Source organism: Coregonus clupeaformis, chromosome 11 (genome assembly GCF_020615455.1).
Source record: "Coregonus clupeaformis isolate EN_2021a chromosome 11, ASM2061545v1, whole genome shotgun sequence".
NCBI classification, from domain to species: domain Eukaryota; kingdom Metazoa; phylum Chordata; class Actinopteri; order Salmoniformes; family Salmonidae; genus Coregonus; species Coregonus clupeaformis.
The window spans coordinates 2387427-2407691 of record NC_059202.1 but is presented as its reverse complement, the minus strand read 5'-3'; the positions used below and the strand labels follow the sequence as shown (position 1 = coordinate 2407691).

The window sequence follows — 20265 nt, the reverse complement described above, 5'->3', positions numbered from 1 at the left end:
GAATCCTCAGCCTCTGCAGCAGACTCAGCCAAAAAAAAAGAGTGAGAGAAAAACACCCCAAAACATGACTGAGCCTCTCTTCCCCACTGCCCAGCATCACAATCTCCCCTCTCCTCTCTTCCATTCCCTTTCTCTTCTTAGACTTGGTTATAAAGCTACAGTGCACTTCTCAGAAACTATTGACTGCTACTCTGATCTTTCTCCCCCCTAGGGTTTTAGTACTGTGATACACTAAGGGTGGCAACGTCCGCTCACTGTATGGTAATAAGTGCCGCAACCTGTCTGGAAAAGAAGCCATACAGAGGAGGCATTTATGTATGGGGTATTATGATGCAGTTATAATGCTTTGTTAGACTTGTCATACCCATGTCTTAACCCCCTTATGATCATCTCGTAATGATCCTGACTAATACCAGCGAGTTTCAATCTGTTGAAATGTTGAAACAAAGAGATACATAACATATATTATTTATCTTGTTATAAGACATTATAAAAGCTCATACATGATTTTAACACGTTATAAAGCATTATAGCTGGATGCTTTAAATAAAGCTTTACCAGAAGGTGTTTTAGTTTGTTGCCAAGAGGTTAATGGATTCAAACATCATTGCGGTGGGTTCAAACAACTATTTGCATAACAAATAGTTGACGAGTGAATGTAATTAACACGTTTTAAAGAGGTGATGCATCCTCTGATGGCCAGTCAATCTAAGGTACTGGTGCATGGTGACGTCATGGTGAGTCAGGAATTTTAGATTTACACCTCTTTAGATGTTGGCTCTATAAGCACTGTGATTGGCAGAAAACAACCTGGATTTATAGACAATAGTCAGTCCCAGATCTGTATCTCTTCTGAACAATATAAGATCAAGATCTGTGTACATTAAGCTCTGAGAAATGTAAGTATTTAAAAGTATATCCTGTTGACATGTCATTAGTTGCTGTATTAGACAGCACTACATTTTACATTTTAGTCATTTTGCAGACGCTCTTATCCAGAGCAACTTACAGTTAGTGAGTGCATACATTTTCATACTGGCCCCCCGTGGGAATCGAACCCACAACCCTGGCATTGCAAGCGCCATGCTCTACCAACTGAGCTACATGGGACCGTGTACTAAAGTGCATTGTGGAGCTCAGACTGTGTTCTCTGCAGTCTGCTTTAGGTGAACACGCACACAGCAGTCCTTACTCAGTCTGATGGGTGGACTAGCTAATTAACACAGTGTCTGTCCACCTCTCTCCCTCCCTGTCTCAGCTATTTTCAGGTATCTCCAGAGTTGTTCGATAAGGTTAAGTCTGGGCTCTGGCTGGGCCACTCAAGGACATTCAGAGACTGTTGTCTTGGCTATGTGCTTAGGGTCGTTGTCCTGTTGGAAGGTGAACCTTCGCCCCCAGTCTCAGGTCCTGAGCGCTCTGGAGCAGGTTTTCATCAAAGTTCTCTCTGTACTTTGCTCCGTTTATCTTTCCCTCGATCCTGACTAGTCTCCCAGTCCCCGCCGCTGAAAAACATCCCCACAGCATGATGCTGCCACCACGATGCTTCACCGTAGGAATGGTGCCAGGTTTCCTCCAGACGTGACGCTTTGCATTCAGGCCAAAGAGTTCAATATTGGTTTCATCAGACCAGAGAATCTTGTTTCTCATGGTCTGAGAGTCCTTTAGGTGCCTTTTGGCAAACTCCAAGCGGGCTGTCATGTGCCTTTTACTGAGGAGTGGCTTCCGTCTGGCCACTCTACCATAAAGACCTGATTGTTGGAGTGCTGCGGAGATGGTTGTCCTTCTGGAAGGTTTTGCCATCACCACAGAGGAACTCTGGAGCTCTGTCAGAGTGACCATTGGGTTTTTGGTCACCTCCGTGACCAAGGCCCTTCTCCCCCGATTGCTGAGTTTGGCCGGGCGGCCAGCTTTAGGAAGAGTCTTGGTGATTCCAAACTTCTTCCATTTAAGAATGATGGAGGCCACTGTGTTCTTGGGGACCTTCAATGTTGCAGTAATTTTTTGGTACCCTTCCTCAGATCTGTGCTTCGACACAATCCTGTCTCGGAGCTCTAATGACAATTTCTTCGACCTCATGACTTGGGTTTTGCTCTGACATGCACTGTCAACTGTGGGACCTTATATAAACAGGTCTGTGCCTTTCCAAATCATTTCCAATCAATTGAATTTACCACAGGTGGACTCCAATCAAGTTGTAGAAACATCTCAAAGATGATCAATGGAAACAGGATGCACCTGAGCTCAATTTCGAGTCTCATAGCAAAGGGTCTCAAAGGTATTTCTGTTTTCAAAAAAATTATAAAAACCTGTTTTTGCTTTGTCGTTATGGAGTATTGTGTGTAGATTGATGAGGGAAAAAATGTATTTCATCAATTTTAGAATAAGGCTGTAGCCTAACAAAATGTGGAGAAAGGGTCTGAATACTTTCCGAATGCACTGTAAATGGCCCTGAGCAAAAGTAGAAAAAATGGTGTGTGATTATCACAGCAAGCACAGAGCCAGCACGTACAGTGTCTTCAGAAAGTATTCATACCCCTTGACTTACCCCATATTTTGTTGTTACAGCCTGAATTCAAAATTGATTAAATTAAAATAAAATCTCACCCGTCTACACACAATACCCGATAATGACAATGTGAAAACATGTTTTTAGAAAATGTAGCTAATATATTGAAATTGAATACAGAAATATCTCATTTACGTAAGTATTCACACCTCTGAGTCAATACTTTGTAGAAGCACCTTTGGCAGCGATTACTGCTGTGAGTCTTTCTGGTAAGTCTCTAAGAGCTTTCCAAACCTGGATTGTGCAACATAAAAAAAAATATTCAAGCTCTGTGAAATTGGTTGTTGATCATTGCTAGACAACCATTTTCAGCTCTTGCCATAGATTTTCAATTAGATTTAAGTCAAAACTGTAACTCAGCCACTAAGGAACATTCACTGTCTTCTTAGTAAGCAACTCCAGTGTAGATTTGGCCTTGTGTTTTAGGTTATTGTCCTGCTGGAAGGTGAATTCCTCTCCCAGTGTCCAGTGGAAAGCAGACTGAACAAGGTTTTCCTCTAGGATTTTGCCTGTGCTTCGTTCCATTCCCGGGTTTTTTTATCCTGAAAAACTCCCCAGTCCTTAACGATTACAGGCATACCCATAACATAATGCAGCCACCACTATGCTTGAAAATATGGAGAGTAGTAGTCAGTAATGTATTGGATTTGCCCCAAACATAACACTTTGTATTCAGGACAAAAAGTTAATTGCCTAGCCAAATTATATTTGCAGGATTACTTTAGTGTCTTGTTGCAAACAGGATGCATGTTTTGGAATATTGTACAGGAGTGGTCACCAACCGGTCGATTTATATATATTTTTTGCGCTGTTGGCGGTAGGTGCATTTGATTCCGAAGCCCTGCGCACCGGGTAAGCAAAGTGTTCCCATTTTGAACCATTTATTTTGTCTGAAATGACAAACTCCACCTACCAGGCGGACCGGGAGATCTGTGGCTAAATCGAGTGCGCCTACTGTGCTGGCCAATCTGATAGCTCAAATCACAGTGCCTACAAGTTTGATACTAGCCTACGTGAGATTTCATAACTTTTTTAACCATGACCAGAGAGACTGTCAAAGAATACAGCAAAGAGCTGCTGTTTTTATGAATGAGTTCATGTTAAATATTTTATTCAGCACTGTCAAAACTGTTTTTATTCAACACTATTACAAAACATGAAATACCTACTCCCACTTGCGCTGCAGCTGCAATGAATGAGTAGCCCTGCGTTTTTATTATTATTAGCAGCTCGTCGTGTCTATTTTATCGTAGGAGTATTTCACTTTCTCTGGTCATAGGAACAACATTAATTTGTGCTTGAGGCGGATGCCGTGCAACTTGAGTTTTGCAATCAGGTGGAAGACTGTGTCCCCTCTCTCTGGTCAGTCTCACCAGAGGAAAGGAAGGAGAGAGCAGTGACCGCGAGAGGCTGACCCTCTGCTGCTCTCTCCCTCCCTCCGCTGAGACTAAGGCAGTGTTCAAAACAAATGGAAACTGACATTACCGACTTCAGTGCGTTCAAGACAACTGGGAACTCTGAAAAAAACGAGATCCGACTGGGAAAATTTGTTTTGAAGGGTCATCCAACTCGGAATTCCAAATCTGAAACTTTGGCATCTTTCTAGAGCCCTGAGTTTCCGACCTGAACATCGCAGACGTCACGATTTTACCTATTTTGTTTTACCTCTTTGGAGATTGTATGGCTGTGTGCTCGATTTTTTTACACCTGTCAGCAACGAATGTGGCTGAAATAACCATATCCACTAATTTGAGAGGGTGTCCACATGTAGTTTACCATCAGTTCAGTAAAATAAAAAAGCTAATTATTTCAATTTATACTCTGCTCTGCCTCGCAGGTGCTACACCAACTGATCTATTTTGTTATCTAAGCTCAAGTTTTGAAATATAATATGGTCTGAGAAGAACAATATTGACAGGCCAGGCATATAGCCAATATGCTGCAATAATGTGTTAGGCCTGCCTACTGCACAAACCTCATTCCCACAGAACTGTTTTTATTAGGTTGTCACCTTTTTTAAGTCATGTTTTAAAACAAATCTGAGCGGTAGATCTCTGCTTGCTTTTTTGACTATGGAAGTGATCTTTACTCAGAAAAGGTTGGTGACCACTGCTGTACAGACTTCCTTCTTTTCACTCTGTCAATTAGGTTAGTAATGTGGAGTAACTACAATGTTGATCCATCCTCAGTTTTCTCCTATCACAGCCATTCAACTATATAACTGTTTAAAAACACCATTGGCCTCATGGTGAAATCCCTGAGCGATGTCCTTCCTCTCCGGCAACTGAGTTAGGAGGACCGCCTGTATCTTTGTAATGACTGGGTGTATTGATACACCATCCAAAGTGTAATTAATAACTTCACCATGCTCCATGATATTCAATGTCTGCTTTTTATTTTTAGCAATCTACCAATGGGTGCCCTTCTTTGCGAGGCATTGGAAAACCTCCCTGGTCTTTGTGGTTGAATCTGGGTTTGTAATTCACTGCTCGACTGAGGGACCTTACAGATAATTGTATGTGTGGGGTACAGAGATGAGGTAGTCATAAAAAATAATGTTAAACACTATTACTGCACACAATTATGTGACTTGTTAAGCACATTTTTACTCCTGAACTTATTTAGGCTTTCCATAACAAAGGGGATGAATACTTATTGACTAAAGTAATTTCAGCTATTCATTTTTTATTAATTTGTAAACATTTCGAAAAACTTAATTATACTTTGAAGTTATGGGGTATTGTGTGTAGGCCAGTGACAACATTTTAATATTTAATACAAAGCCAAGGGATGTGAATACTTTCTGAAGACACTGCAGCCACAGCTCTGTTACATAACCCATCTCAAGTAGCCCTCTAATAGCTCAGCCCTGCCTGGCACGTGCTCTCCTGTCTCCTGTCATTCACGCTCACACACGCACACTCATTATCACGCCACGAGTCAATTATTCCTTAGCAACGTGGCCGTCACTCGTCGGTTGTCGATGGCAACAGGAGAGGGGAAGACGTGCGGAGATGGGCCTCTGAACTCGTGATCTATAGAGAGGCCATAGGTCAACATGTCCTGGTGGGGCATACACACAAATGCATACACGCGTACACACTCGCTCTCTCACACACACACACACACATACACACTCCTCTCTTTCTGTCTGAGTCAGTCAGTGTTTACCTAGGTGAGTCAAGCAGAAGGCAGCACTGTTGAACAGTCTCCAGCAGAGTTGCATGAATTGAACAACATTGGTGTTCTTTCTCAAGATGCTGGATAACACAATCATGTGCTGCTTGGTTTTCTTAGTTTGATAGCAGTGTAGTGTACTACAGGCCACTAGGGTTGATTATGGAGGTGGATGGATCATGTGATAAAATGTATGCACATGTGCCTGTGCACTAGGGGTGTGACCGTTAACAATCCCAATTATGTTTAAATGTTTTAACTAACCGTTTTTTTTTTCTCCACAATTTAAACGCAGTGCAGTTATCACAAAACTACCTGATCCTGATCATCATCATAAAAGGGAAAAATACAAATTAAACAAATACCTAATGCAACAATGCTGTAACTTTAGTAGGAGGAGCTACATTATTTACTGAACCTGTAATGCACAAGTGAGAGGGATGCAGAGCAGCAGCTCAAACACTGAGCAGGGGAGGGGCCATGCGGTGTGTGTCTGTGAGTGACAAGGGGAGCAGGGAGGGGGAGATAGTCTACCAGAGCAAGTCGACTTGGTTGCTAACTTATTGCTAGTTATTTATCATCTCATCTGATTACCTAGTACCTGTCTTGACTGCATCAAACCGATAGAAGCTAAAGCTAGCCAGCTAGCTAGCTAACATAATTGAGTCTATGTAACTTTAACTGTGTGCTCTTTCCCCTTCCTACAGTAAATAACTCCATTCAGATTATTAAGTATAATTTCTGTCTTCCATTGATTAGCCTAGATATCTCTTAATATCTTGCCACACGGAGCCTCTAGCTCTGACTGTAGCCTAGTGCCGGTTTGATGACTTGTGATTGGATGACAATAACAAGCTACACGCGCCACTCTTGTGAAAAGCAAGAGCAGCAGCAGCATAAATAATAAAATGTTCTCTCTCTCTGTGGTAAGCGCGATGTAGACCATCTGCATTGTGGAATTTCATGAATTTTTCTTAGCGTTTTTACGGAAAACCAATACAAAAATGTCTGTTTAAACATTAAGAGAATATTCCCATTCGTCACATCCATAGCGTGTACGCTACGGGTGGTGCTATGTCAGAGTGTCTAGCCAAATAAGCAAAGGCCATACAGAGGACACCTGACCTGACTATACGCCAAACATACTCTGGAGCTTAGTCATTGATCATTAACTAGTCATCCCTCTGAGCAGGTTTTACAGGTCTTAAGAGTGTCAGTGTGTCCCTATAACTCTCCTTTATCTGTTTGTCTGTGCCTCTCTGACTCTCACACACTCATACTGTCTCTATCATTCTGTTTTTCTCTCTGTGTTGCAGTAGTGTAGATTTCTCCGCTAGACTGCAGGCCCAAAAATGTAAGCCTAAAATGGTTATTCCCCTAGTCACCATCATGCTGAGTCGTGTGCTTTGTCCATGTTCTGTTGTGTGCCTGGTGAAAAGCTTCACAGCAATTCTCCAACAGGCAACCACTGGAGAGCTACTGAGAGTGATGCAGTATGTAGTGTGGTGTCAGAATGGTTCAGTGAAGAAGTACTGAACCCCAGACTCATCCTCGTACTGTACACTGTTATTGTTTTGGCAGGTGATTGTGCCTAAGTTAATGTTTACACTGTGGGGATATTTCGGGAAAGACTTGTTACATCAGAGGTAGGCTGTGATTGTTTATACTAGCCCATACACACATCTCAAATGTTAGTGTGTGAACTGTACATGTTTTGTAAATGTTAGATTACATTTACTCATGTTATTCTAGATGACTCAAATCACGTGTAAGTTAAACGAACTAAGACAACAAGACGTCATACTCTTTTACTCTATTTCAGTGACGAGAAGGGAAGTTTAACATATATTTTTTATCATTATTGAGGTCTGGGCTATGTTAGGCATTTGATGACTAGCCAGTGGTTCCCAACCTTTTTCACTTACTGTACTACCAACTGAATGTTGCTCTGCCCGGAGTACCCCTGAAGTACCCCCTGGTTGGGAACCACTGGACTAGACTACACACCAAAGTCAAGTTCACTTCAATCCCCATTACAAATTTGAGTTCAAAATAATCTCTCCTGAAACATGGTTTTCCACAAGGTCTGATTGCACCGAAGGCTAAGATGGTATCCACTCACTATGAATAATTAGATATACTAGCCTAATTGTGTGTTATCGACAGTCGTGTGTTATCAACAGTCCCATTGAAGACCGTTGTACATCCAAGTTGTAAATATTAGTCAAAAGTTTGGACACACCTACTCATTCAAGGGTTTTTCTTTATTTTTACTATTTGCTACATTGTAGAATAATAGTGAAGACATCAAAACTATGAAATATCACATATAGAATCATGTAGTAACCAAAAAAGTGTTAAACAAATCAAAATATATTTTATATTATAGATTCTTCAAAGTAGCCACCCTTTGCCTTGATGACAGCTTTGCACACTCTTGGCATTCTCTCAACCAGCTTCACCTGGAATGCTTTTCCAACAGTCTTGAAGGAGTTCCCACATATGCTGAGTACATGTTGGCTGCTTTTCCTTCATTATGCGGTCCAACTCATCCCAAACCATCTCAAACCATCTCAATTGGGTTGAGGTCGGGTGATTGTGGAGGCCAGGTCATCTGATGCAGCACTCCATCACTCTCCTTCTTGGTCAAATAGCCCTTGCACAGCCTGGAGGTGTGTTGGGTCATTGTCCTGTTGAAAAACAAATGATATTCCCACTAAGCGCAAACCAGATGGGATGGCGTATCGCTGCAGAATGCTGTGGTAGCCATGCTGGTTAAGTGTGCCTTGAATGCTAAATAAATCACTGACAGTGTCACCAGCAAAGCACCATCACACCACCTCCTCCATGCTTCACGGTGGGAACCACACATGCGGAGATCATTACATTTACATTTTAGTCATTTAGCAGACGCTCTTATCCAGAGCGACTTACAGTTAGTAAGTGCATACTTTATTATTATTATTTTAGTAAAATAAATAAAAATCATCCCGTTCACCTACTCTGCGTCTCACAAAGACACGGCGATTGGAACCAAAAATCTCACATTTGGACTCATCAGACCAAAGGACAGATTTCCACCGGTCTAATGTCCATTGCTCGTGTTTCTTGGCCCAAGCAAGTCTCTTCTTCTTATTGGTGTCCTTTAGTAGTGGTTTCTTTGCAGCATTTCGACCATGAAGGCCTGATTCACGCAGTCTCCTCTGAACAGTTGATGTTGATGTCTGTTACTTGAACTCTGAAGCATTTATTTGGGCTGCGATCTGAGGTGCAGTTAACTCTAATAAACGTATTGTCTGCAGCGGAGGTAACTCTGGGTCTTCCTTTCCTGTGGCGGTCCTCATGAGAGCCAGTTTCATCATAGCGCTTGATGGTTTTTGCGACTGCACTTGAAGAAACGTTCAAAGTTCTTGAAATTTTCCAGATTGACTGACCTTCATGTCTTAAAGTAATGTTGGACTGTTGTTTTCTCTTTGTTTATTTGAGCTGTTCTTGCCATAATATGGACTTGGTCTTTTACCAAATAGGGCTATCTTCTGTATACCACCCCTACCTTGTCACAACACAACTGATTGGCTCAAATGCATTAAGAAGGAAAGAAATTCCACAAATTAACTTTTAACATGGCACTCCTGTTAATTGAAATGCATTCCAGGTGACTACCTCGTGAAGCTGGTTGAGAGAATGCCAAGAGTGTGCAAAGCTGTCATCAAGGCAAAGGGTGTCTACTTTGAAGAATCTCTAATATAAAATATATTTATTTGTTTAACACTTTTTTGGTTACCACATGGTTCCATATGTGTTATTTCATAGTTTTGATGTCTTCACTATTATTCTACAATGTAGAAAATAGTACAAAAATTAAGAAAAACCCTCAAATGAGTAGGTGTGTCCAAACTTTTGACTGGTACTGTATATGTATGAGATTTGCTTTGTGCATCTAATTGTAGACTGACATCTGCTTTGTGATATAGTTATGATAATGTACAGATATGTTATTTTATGTGATTATTATTATATATTTATTAAACATTGGTTATGTATTTCTTTCTTTCCTTTTGCTTCCATTAAAGTCCATCTAGGGAAGGGTGTTGAAAATTAACGTGAGCTAGAAACACTGTACTGCAGTGCATTGGACGATTGTTTGTTCAATGTGTTTGTACTTGTCCCTATCCAAATAAACTAAACTAAACTATAGTCAAAGGGTACATTATGTCCCTTCTCGTTCATTTCTAATTGGATTTAATGGGCATGCTTAATCAATCGGTCACATTTGAGTCTGGGTTAAAACAGGACCAGTTGTTCCTAGTTGTTTTTGCAGATGTTCATGAGAAAATGTATTTGTTCCCCACAGTGGCCCTCTTTTCCCTCTGTATGTTGAAAGAAGGGGCTGTTGTTTTGAAGTAATTTTTGCCCCACTTCAGGGCTAACTGAATTAGCGTGTCGTGTCAGGCTCCTGTGGTCTGTCCTCACTTCAGCTGTTGCTCAATGCCTCTTTCCTCTCTTTCTCTCCCCCTTTCACACTCAGTGACTAAACACACTTCTACAATGGGGTCTGAAAATATTGACACCCTTGATAACGATGAGAAAATATGGCTCTATACAATAAATAATTCAAATACTGAGCTATATTGTATGAAAATAACAAAATGAAAGGAGTAATACCTCACCTTGCGAGGATAACGGTACTGAGCCTTTTTCTAAAATAGCTTAATGATGAGCCCTCAAAGCTCATCACTAAGCTAAGGACCCTGGGACTGAACACTTCCCTCTGCAACTGGATCCTGGACTTCCTGACGGGCCGCCCCCAGGTGGTAAGGGTAGGTAACAACACATCCGCCACGCTGATCCTCAACACGGGGGGCCCGCAGGGGTGCGTGCTCAGTCCCCTCCTGTACTCCCTGTTCACTCATGACTGTATGGCCAAGCACGACTCCAACACCATCATTAAGTTTGGCGATGACACAACAGTGGTAGGCCTGATCACTGACAACGATGAGACAGCCTATAGGGAGGAGGTCAGAGACCTGGCCGTGTGGTGCCAGGACAACAACCTCTCCCTCAACTTGATCAAGACAAAGGAGATGATTGTGGACCACAGGAAAAGGAGAGGACAATAATCCCAAGCACACATCAAAATCCCAAAAAAATGGTTAATTGGCCACAAAATCAACATTTTGCAATGGCCATCTGTCTCCGGTCTTAAAACCCATTTAAAACCTGTGTTTTGAATTGTTGAGGGAAGTCCATAAGCGCAGACAAACTATATCAAGGATCTGGAAGGATTCTGTATGGAGGAACAGTCTAAGATATACCTCCCAATGTGTGCTCCAACTCATAAAACATTTTAGAAAAAGGCTAAGTGCTGTTTTCCTCGCAAGGTGAAATACTGAAAGGTATTGAAAACAGGGATGTCAATAATTTTCACCCCTACCTTTTTGAGTAAAAAAAAGATTACTTGTTAAACAAAATCTCTTCCTCTTAGCAATTGTGTTAGTATACAACAATATAATTCACAATTTTTTTTGAGGATACAATATAGCTCAGTATTCTAATTATTTATTTTATACAGTAATTTTTGCTCATCTTTATCAAAGGTGTCAATAATTTCGGACGTGACAGTATATTCATGGTCGCTGAGTAGCCTGATTGACACTGGTGGATAGGCTTTAATATGGATGCATGATGCAATCACTCCCCTGCCATTTCCAATGTTTACTCAGTGACTGTCAAGACTGAACAAAGTTTCAACTGCATTTCCTTTGACCAAGTCAACTGTATTGACCACTGCTGGCAAAATACATCCTAGTCAGACTTGTACCTGCAATTGACCAAAGTAGGGCCTTGTTATAAAAAAGAGAAACTAGTTTATACACTCAACTTCATGCTGCTGAAACTGCTGAATAAATTATATGCCTACATACTGTATGTTTCAATTGCTTAAACATATCTATAAACTTTATTTGAGCAATGGGGGGAAAAAGTTTGAAATTTTTGTCATTTAGCAGACACTCTTATCCCGAGCGACTTACAGAAGAAATTAGGGTTAAGTGCCTTGCGCAAGGGCACGTCAACAGATTTTTCACCTAGTCAGATTTGAACCAGCGACCTTTCGTTTACTGGCCCAACGCACTTAACCTATAGGCTACCTGCCGTTATGAGAGATGAGCTCACTGAAAAACTGCTGTTTAAAGAAACACTACCTCTCCCTCACCTTCTGTCTCTTCATGATCTCTCCTCTTTTTCCCATACAGTATCTCAGTTTTTACATAAGCGGTGGGATAAAATCCTCCTTTTCCTACCTCTACGTTGTGCCAGCCATATATATCAGCACCTTTTAAACAGTGTTTTTCAGCCAAACTGGCAACAAGATCTTACGTAACATCAGCTGATGGAGATCTATCTATCTCACGGCAAACCGACACGTGCACATCTTAAGCCCATTATATAATGCTGCTATAGGTGCATGTTTTTCTGTCTGTTTTTTCCTCTGTATTTTGTCCTATACGGCCACTTGAGGTAGTAATCTCTGTTGCAGGTAGTGAGCTCTCTCTGTTGCAGTTCAGCATAGTAAATATGTCTAGTGTGTCTACTAAAGACTAACACGTGAGCCCCCCGTATCTGCAATTACAACAATGCCATAGGCCTACTCATTTTATTCACTGCTTCACTAGAAAAACAATGTTTCTGTGTTTGAGCTCCTGGAGGCTGATCTGGAGACAGTTTGTCTGAGCAGCTATACTGTTAATGTACTGCTTACTGCAGTACCCAGACAGTTTATGTGAGCAGCTCTTTGTACAGCTTACTGCAGTGTCTGGCAGGGAGACAACAGGCCTGGTTAAAAGTAATCACACTCCTCTAAAGTGAGGAACTTGGACCAATTCCCTCGGACGTACTGCTTAATATATCCATCCCGGCTTTCTCTCACTCACATACACACACACACACACACACACACACACACACACACACACACACATTCTGTTCCTGTCTCCCTCACTCTGTCTGTCTTCATCTATCCTTTTCCTCCCCTTCCCTCCCACACACTTTTCCTTTGTCTTTCCCCCTCTCTCTCTCCCATCCCATTCGCTTTTCCCTCCCTTTTTCATTGTTTCTCAACTTGCTGTGCTCTCTTACCCTCTCATACCCTCTCCCTCCCTCTGGTTTTAGCTCAGTAAACAATGCTGTGCAGTGTTGCACTTCCGAATTGAATAGGCATTGAGTCTGCTATGTAAATACATTTAATTTGTGCCAATGTTGTTTTGAAATCAAATCTCCCACCCTCTCTCTCGCTCTCTCTCGCTCTCGCTTCCTCGCACCCTCTCTTCCTCTCTCTCTCTCGCTTCCTTCCTGCCTCCCTCTCTCTCCAGGAGATGAACCTGGACTGGTTCCCCCGGATGCGGGCGATGTCTCTGGTGAGCAGCGAGGGGGAGACTGAGCAGAATGAGATGCGCTCCCTACAGGAGAAACTGGACGGCACCGTCAAACTAGTGTCCCTGCTGTCCTCCCAGCTGTACGAGCTAAAGGAGAAGGTACAGCACTGCTGTTGAACAAGGCATTAGTTTAGACACCTAAGACATGGCCGCACAACTCAAGTGTCGCGTTCATAGTGGCACTCAACGTTTAATGAGCGCTTCTTATCCATATAGTCCCTTGTCAGCATTGAATAACATATTCACTACATGGAACAACAGATAGTCCCGGAAACTAAATCTAAACAAAGTTTGTTCTGAAGTGTCTTTTCCTATATCTGAGAGATATATGAAAGATCAGGATTTTGTAATTATTTTTTTACATGTATTTAACCCCTTATTTCTGTCGCTAAACAGTCTCCATATATACTTCCATTATAATTTGTTTTACTTGTACCGGGGGACCTTCAGATGAGTCTTGTGAGGCCTGTTAGCGTCCTAGAGCAAAACAATGTACGTGTTTGTGAGAGTCTCACCTTTCCACATAGGGGTCATATTAGTGTGTAGCCCAAACTGTTTGTATGCTACAGACGAAGTTGGCAGATTGGCTGTACCGACTTCAGACGAGTCCCAAGACGCTTGTGGGGGTCGTAGAGCAAAACGGAGAACACCATTGTGTTCGTGAGTCATCTTTTCATAGAGGGGTGATAATAGTTTGTAGGCCAAACCGTTCGGACACTACAGACGATTTTGTGAGAACGATTTGATGTATGTCTCATGGTCTGACAAACACCACTCTAGCTCTGTCACCTTTCACCGCATATGTGATGGATTGAGACGCGTTCAATGCAAAAAAACAGATGTCTCTCGCTTAAACTGACGGATTTGTATGGGGATGTTTTTATTATGTTAATTAGATTTCAGTGGGGGCGAGGACTTCGACCTTATGGGGTTAAAAGGTCAAAACCAACATCCACTGTGGCCTTTGAGGACCAGTTCTATGCACCCAGCCTTCCACTGTCTTTAACTTAGTGTATTATCCAAAGTTACATTTGATTTCAGTACATATTTATTTTTATTTTATTTTTATCAGCAACCCTGTAGTTTCTATCCTCAACCATACAGCCATCTCTCTCCTCCTTGACCAAGAGGCTCTCAACTCCCTCAAAACATCAGATCAAATTGTATTTGTCAAATGCTTCGTATACAACAGGTGTAGACTAACAGTGAAATGCTTACTTATGGGCCCTTCCCAACAATGCAGAGAGAAAGATAATAACACAAGGAATAAATACACAATGAGTAATGATAACTTGCCAAAATACGCGGGGTACCAGTACACAGTCGATGTGATGAGTCAAGAGTTAGTGCAAAGAGGGTCAATGCAGATAGTCCGGGTAGCTATTTGGTTAACTATTTAGTAGTCTTATGGCTTGGGAGTAGAAGCTTTTCAGGGTCCTGTTGGTTCCAGACTTGGTGCATCGGTACCACGTGCTATATGGAGCAGAGAGAACAGTCTGTGACTTTGGTGGCTTGAGTCTTTGACAATTTTTAGGGCCTTCTTCTGACACCGCCTGGTATAGAGGTCCTGGATGGCAGGGAGCTCGGCCCCAGTGATGTACTGTGCCGTACACACCACCCTCTGTAGCGCCTTGCGGTCGGATGCCAAGCAGTTGCCCTACCAGGCAGCCAGTCAAGATGCTGTCAATGGTGCAGCTGTAGAACTGTTTGAGGCTCTGAGGGCCCATGCTAAATATTTTCAGCCTCCTGAGGGGGAAGAGGCTTTGTCGTGCCTTCACTACTGTGTTGGTGTGTGTGGACCATGTTAATTCCTTAGTGATGTGGACACCGAGGAACTCTCGACTCGCTCCACTACAGCCCCGTCGATGTGGATGGGAGCGTGCTCGGCCCTCCGTTTCCTGTAGTCCACGATTAGCTCCTTTGTCTTGCTGATTTTGAGGGAAAGGTTGTTGTCCTGGCATCACACTGCCAGGTCACTGACCTCTCAGTAGGCGGTCTCATCGTCGTCGGTGATCAGTCCTACCACCGTTGTGTCGTCAGCAAACTTAATGATGGTGTTGGCGTCGTGCTTGGCCACGCAAAATTTGGTTGAACAGGGAGTACAGGAGGGGATTAAGCACGCACCCCTGAGGGGCCCCCGTGTTGAGGGTCAGCGTGGCGGATGTGTTGTTGCCTACCCTCACCACCTGGGGGCGGACCGTCAGGAAGTCCAGTTGCCAAGGGAGGTGTTCATTCCCATTGTGAATCGTTCCTGTCAGTTCACATGCACTTGTCCTTTTCCTTGATGTTACAATTGTGTACAATGCCATGTCCCTCCCTGACCTCCCAGAGAGCCTGTGGCAGTTGGGCTGACTAGTCATGATGCAGCAAGTAGTTTGACCAATCATCATCACTCCACCATCACCTGATCATTACACCATCACCTGCCTCTCCTGCATGTGATCTCCGTGCAGTCACAGGCCTCTCCTTGTTTGTTCCTGTTCTGCTGCCTAGATGTCTGTGTGAACAACACCCCATGTTAAATTGTAATCATTTAGAAGACGCTCCTATCCAGAGCAGCTTAGAATTAGTGCATTCATCTTACGATTGCTAGGTGGGACAACCACATAGAGGGTCACACTTCAGATAGAGAAAAGAACAACCGTGGTTAAAACAGAACTGGAACATTGAACTCCTGCATGTTGTTTGTGATCTTAGCCCTCTTATACTCCGATAGAGAAAACAACTTCACAGTAAAAACAGAGCTGGAACAGGACAGGAGTCATGGCACATCAATCAGAGTGCTGGTGTTCATGGTATCACAGACCACACTGTGTTTACCTAGGAGGGTTGTTATGGACTTGTCTCAAGTCAGACAATTGTTTCTGAAATATGACTTTGTGCAGACAGGAAATCGAGGCTAATTAAGGACAGAGGCTTTTTCCGGCCATGTGTGAACACCGAGAGCTGAGCCAGGTCTTCAGTACAGAGATTACAGATACCGACCAGTACATTGTGTTTCTTCTCACTAATGATGAATATCAGGCCCATAATAATGTTATGAAGTGTAAACTAATGACAGTGAAAGGCTATCCTGGAAAGATGGACATCATCTCAAATGGACTCATTTGGACATTTCAGTTTAGAAACTATCCGACAAATTGCCTAATATTTACACAAACTAGTAAGGCCGAGATTTGATTCTGCATTCTGAGATTACTGTAGGTGTAACCTGGGCTGACTCTTGACTGTTTGTAGGCTGATTCCATTGAAAATTGCCCAAACTGGCAATGCTGTTTGTAGCTTATATTGAACAAGTTATTTTTTCCTTCTCTTCTCCCCAGATGACAGAACAGAGGAAGAATAAACAGAGGCTGGGCTTCCTGGGGACTCATGGAGTCAACAACCACCATATCCCAGCACACTGAGGGACCCGGGGCCCCCTTATCACAGAGAACTCTGCTGGAGGGACACACCGTAACCACACTCTCTCACACACACACACACACACACTGTTATTATGGAGCCTTTACTCAAACAGTGCCTTGTACTCAAAGCAATCAGTGCCTCGCTCCTCAGACTACTCACCCGGCGAGTGTCCTGACTCCTCACCCAGCATCACCTTCCCACATAGAACAGTACTGTGATTTGTGCTTTTAGAACAACACAAGCTGCACAGTCATTCTGATCATCCCATATAAGTCCTGCTGCTCTATGAGTGAGGCTGAATGAGATGCCAGGCATGCGTCACTATGCCAGGCTGCAGCAGCCTGGAGGTCAAGGGAGAGGGTTAAAGGTTAAGTACTGTGGCCCTGTGGGCAGCCACACTCTTCCTTCAGTATTCTCAGTGCACTGTGTCTGTCTGAGACCGATGAAGACTGGGCTATACACAGGTCAGCTATTGGTACATTGGGGGGGTTGGTGTTGTTCAGCTCTGTTTTGACTTTGGAGGGGTTGCTCCTTGTATTATTGAATAGCCCTTTTGGGAAAGGGTATACGTGTAATTTTAAGGTGAAGTATTTTCTTCCTAGCCTGGTCCCAGATCTGTTTGTGCAGTCTTGCCAACTCCAATGACAATGATAGTAGGAGTTGGCAAGACCGCACAAACAGATGTGGGACCAGGCTATTTATTCTCTTTTGATATGTTTTAATATGATCTGTTAACTCATTAATGTAACTGGAGTATAATACATGTGGAATAGAAATAGAACATTGATGAACTTACCGCGTGGCTGCCTTATGTGGTAACATTGCTTCATCATCTCAATCATAATGATCGTGATAGTCAATGTTCTCAATGTCCTGCAATTAAAAAAAATATTTTTTAAAATAAATGTTAACATACAACTGGAGAAACGGATTGGCGGTGACATTACTTTGCCTTTTTGGTGACACTTTACTTGAATTAGCCGCCATAATGCTTCATAGCTGTGTCATAAACATGTAGTAAAGATTAATAGCATATGTCATTTCTCAAGGATATACTATGACAATGTTATGACACATATATTTACATATTGCAGTACTATGAAGCTTCACGACATGTTTAAGACATTGTTATGAAGCGTTATGGCGCCGAGTTCAAGTAAAGTATTACTGCCTTTCCTCTCAAAGTAGTGTCATCTGTGGTAATGCAATCGCTGCACCTCATTACGTGCCTTTCTACAAATGTTGTACATAGTCTATAAATAACGGAATGAAAATATGTATATGAAGATAATCAGATTATCTTTGTGGAATTTACTTGAAAATCCTTGTGAGTCAGTCTTATATTGGTACAGAATGTATTCACAACTGTCTAAAGATAATGTGCTTGTGTCCAATACAGTAGATAGATGAGTCGTTCCACGAAATGAGTCCCTTTTGGCTAGTATAACTTGCTGAAAAAAACCACAACCTGATTTCACCTAATTTTAACATTCTGTCATGTTCAACTTAATTAAAAAACATGTTTTCGTATCTGAAGAGGTTAAATAAAAAAATGACTAGTAAGTGCCTATTAAGTACCAAATAAAGTAACAAGGTTGACGATTTTATCTTAAATCAGACATAAATCCCCTTGTGACAGGAGTAATGGAAGCTTGTTGTATACAGGGAGGGGCAATTGAATGCAAGCTTCACAAATGTTTTTTAATTGTTTAAACATTTCTATCCTGTCTATCTATGGTAACAGGATTCACTTGTTATGCAGGACCCACTCGGTTTTCCACCACAAAACACCAGAAAATGATCAAAAAGAGTAGAACCAGCTCAACTGCTTTTTCACTATCATATTACCATATTAAAATGAGAGTTCAGTTCACGTAACGGGGTTGACCTTAAAATGAGGGACAGGGTTTTTTACCTTTAAAATGAATCACGAAATCACCTGAAATAAACAATAATCTTCAGAAAGGACTTCGTCAAAGCAACAAAATAACTAGGGCTTTAGAATGATTGCGACAACTTAGAGCCATTTTGGGGTCAAGTGGGTTAAAATCGTCCTAGAAGTCAGAGGGGACATGTCAATATGCTGACTTTAGCAAGTCTTTATTCATATAAAAATGGCACTTCATTTATTATAGCATTTAAATTCAATATTGGTACACAATTTCTACTAAGGGAGGAAAAAGGGACTCATTTCGTGGAACGACCCAGATACAGTCACTCACGTTGATAGAGATGTTGCATAATACTGTAATCATGGGCTTCATCACAAATGGCAACCTTTTCCATATGGGTTGGGACACAACCATGGGAATCAATCTCATACTGTATTCATTCTCTCTTTTTTTTTTACTCAGCCATGTAAAGTAATCTCACTCAGTCACATGGAATGCAATTCAATACATGTGTAAAAGTTTAATTTTGCACAATCACATGACAGTATGTATGCTTTCCAGAGGGGAATGCCCTTTGACACTTTTCTCTAAACAGATAGTGTATTTAATGTTGTTCAGATGTTATATTGTAATAAATCTATGATAAGATCAGACTGGATATGTCTGCCTTCAGTTGATCACTGTCTCTGTGTATTTAGTCAGCAGTCTTGGGGTTAAATTAATGTTTGTCCTACCATTGTGGCCCACCTACACACTCAAGCACGTACACAGTACACACACCATTTTATCACTCTCTCATGCCACACACACACACACACTAATTGAATCACATTGATCCAGACTCCAGAGCCACCCAGTAGATGCCAGGGATTGTGATCACAGAATGGGAACTTTAGTCTCCCTAACAGGACCAGTGGCTCAGTGGCATCAGGCAGTGTCACAATCCACCTCATGGTCAGATACTGGGGTCATCTGCTATTGAATAATGCTCACAGTAAACATCATGCTTTAACCATCACACTGCAGCCATTCTGCTCAGTATATCTACAACATCTGCTTAGCTGGATAAGAACAAGCAGTTAACACTCATAAGAAGCCTGATGTGGACTTTGGATCAGCGTTATCTTTAGTCATGTTCTACTTTAGCCTTTTTGGAAAGATCAAGATGAATGACTGGAAATATGGCTGTGTGACTCAAATTCACCTTAATTCCAAATGACCTCATTTTCTCTGATTTAAACATATCAAATTAAATGGTTTAAAGTGATAGGACAGACAAGGAATCCGTGTACAGTTGGATAACACAACACGTGCGAGGTCATGAATGAATGAATGAAAGGCTTGAATTGTTTCCAAGTTGTTTTATAATCCAGACACCTAATCCCCCTGCCCCCCCATATTTGATCTAAATGAACAGGGCTCATGTCCAGAGATGGTCCTGTTCTGTTCTGTTAATGTTGACGCTGGCGGGGCTGCATTCTCTCACGCCGCCTCTGTGACACAGCCATTAAAATTAGCTGCACGCGGTACCATAATAGCCCACAGCTGTCACCGAGCAAGGCAGGAAAGGGGAAAGTCCAGCAGATCTGGAATGTTCTGACTAGGAGGGGGGAGGGAAGGAGAGAGGAGGCGATGGGACATGCCACCCCTGGCTCTGTCGGTACTGTATGGTGCATTCATACGCAAACATCCACTGCTTTCTTTATTTTCTTTATTTTTATATTCCAATGACTTATATTCCAATGATCAGCCATATATTCCTCAATCATTTCTCACACACTTAAAATGG

At 42.1% G+C, this 20265-nt stretch overlaps 1 protein-coding gene across 2 annotated transcripts in view; it reads left to right on the top strand.

The window, feature by feature from the left end:
- Positions 1–19153, top strand: part of LOC121577003 (inositol 1,4,5-trisphosphate receptor type 2) — a 144815-nt gene extending 125662 nt beyond the window's left edge. For both annotated transcript variants that reach the window (XM_041890679.1, XM_041890678.1), the window contains exons 55-56: positions 13114–13275; positions 16500–19153. In XM_041890679.1, the coding sequence (XP_041746613.1) occupies positions 13114–13275; positions 16500–16583 (246 nt within the window). In that variant the 3' untranslated portion in view covers positions 16584–19153. The remainder of the gene's footprint in view (positions 1–13113; positions 13276–16499) is intronic.
- The last annotated feature ends 1112 nt before the right edge of the window (positions 19154–20265 follow it).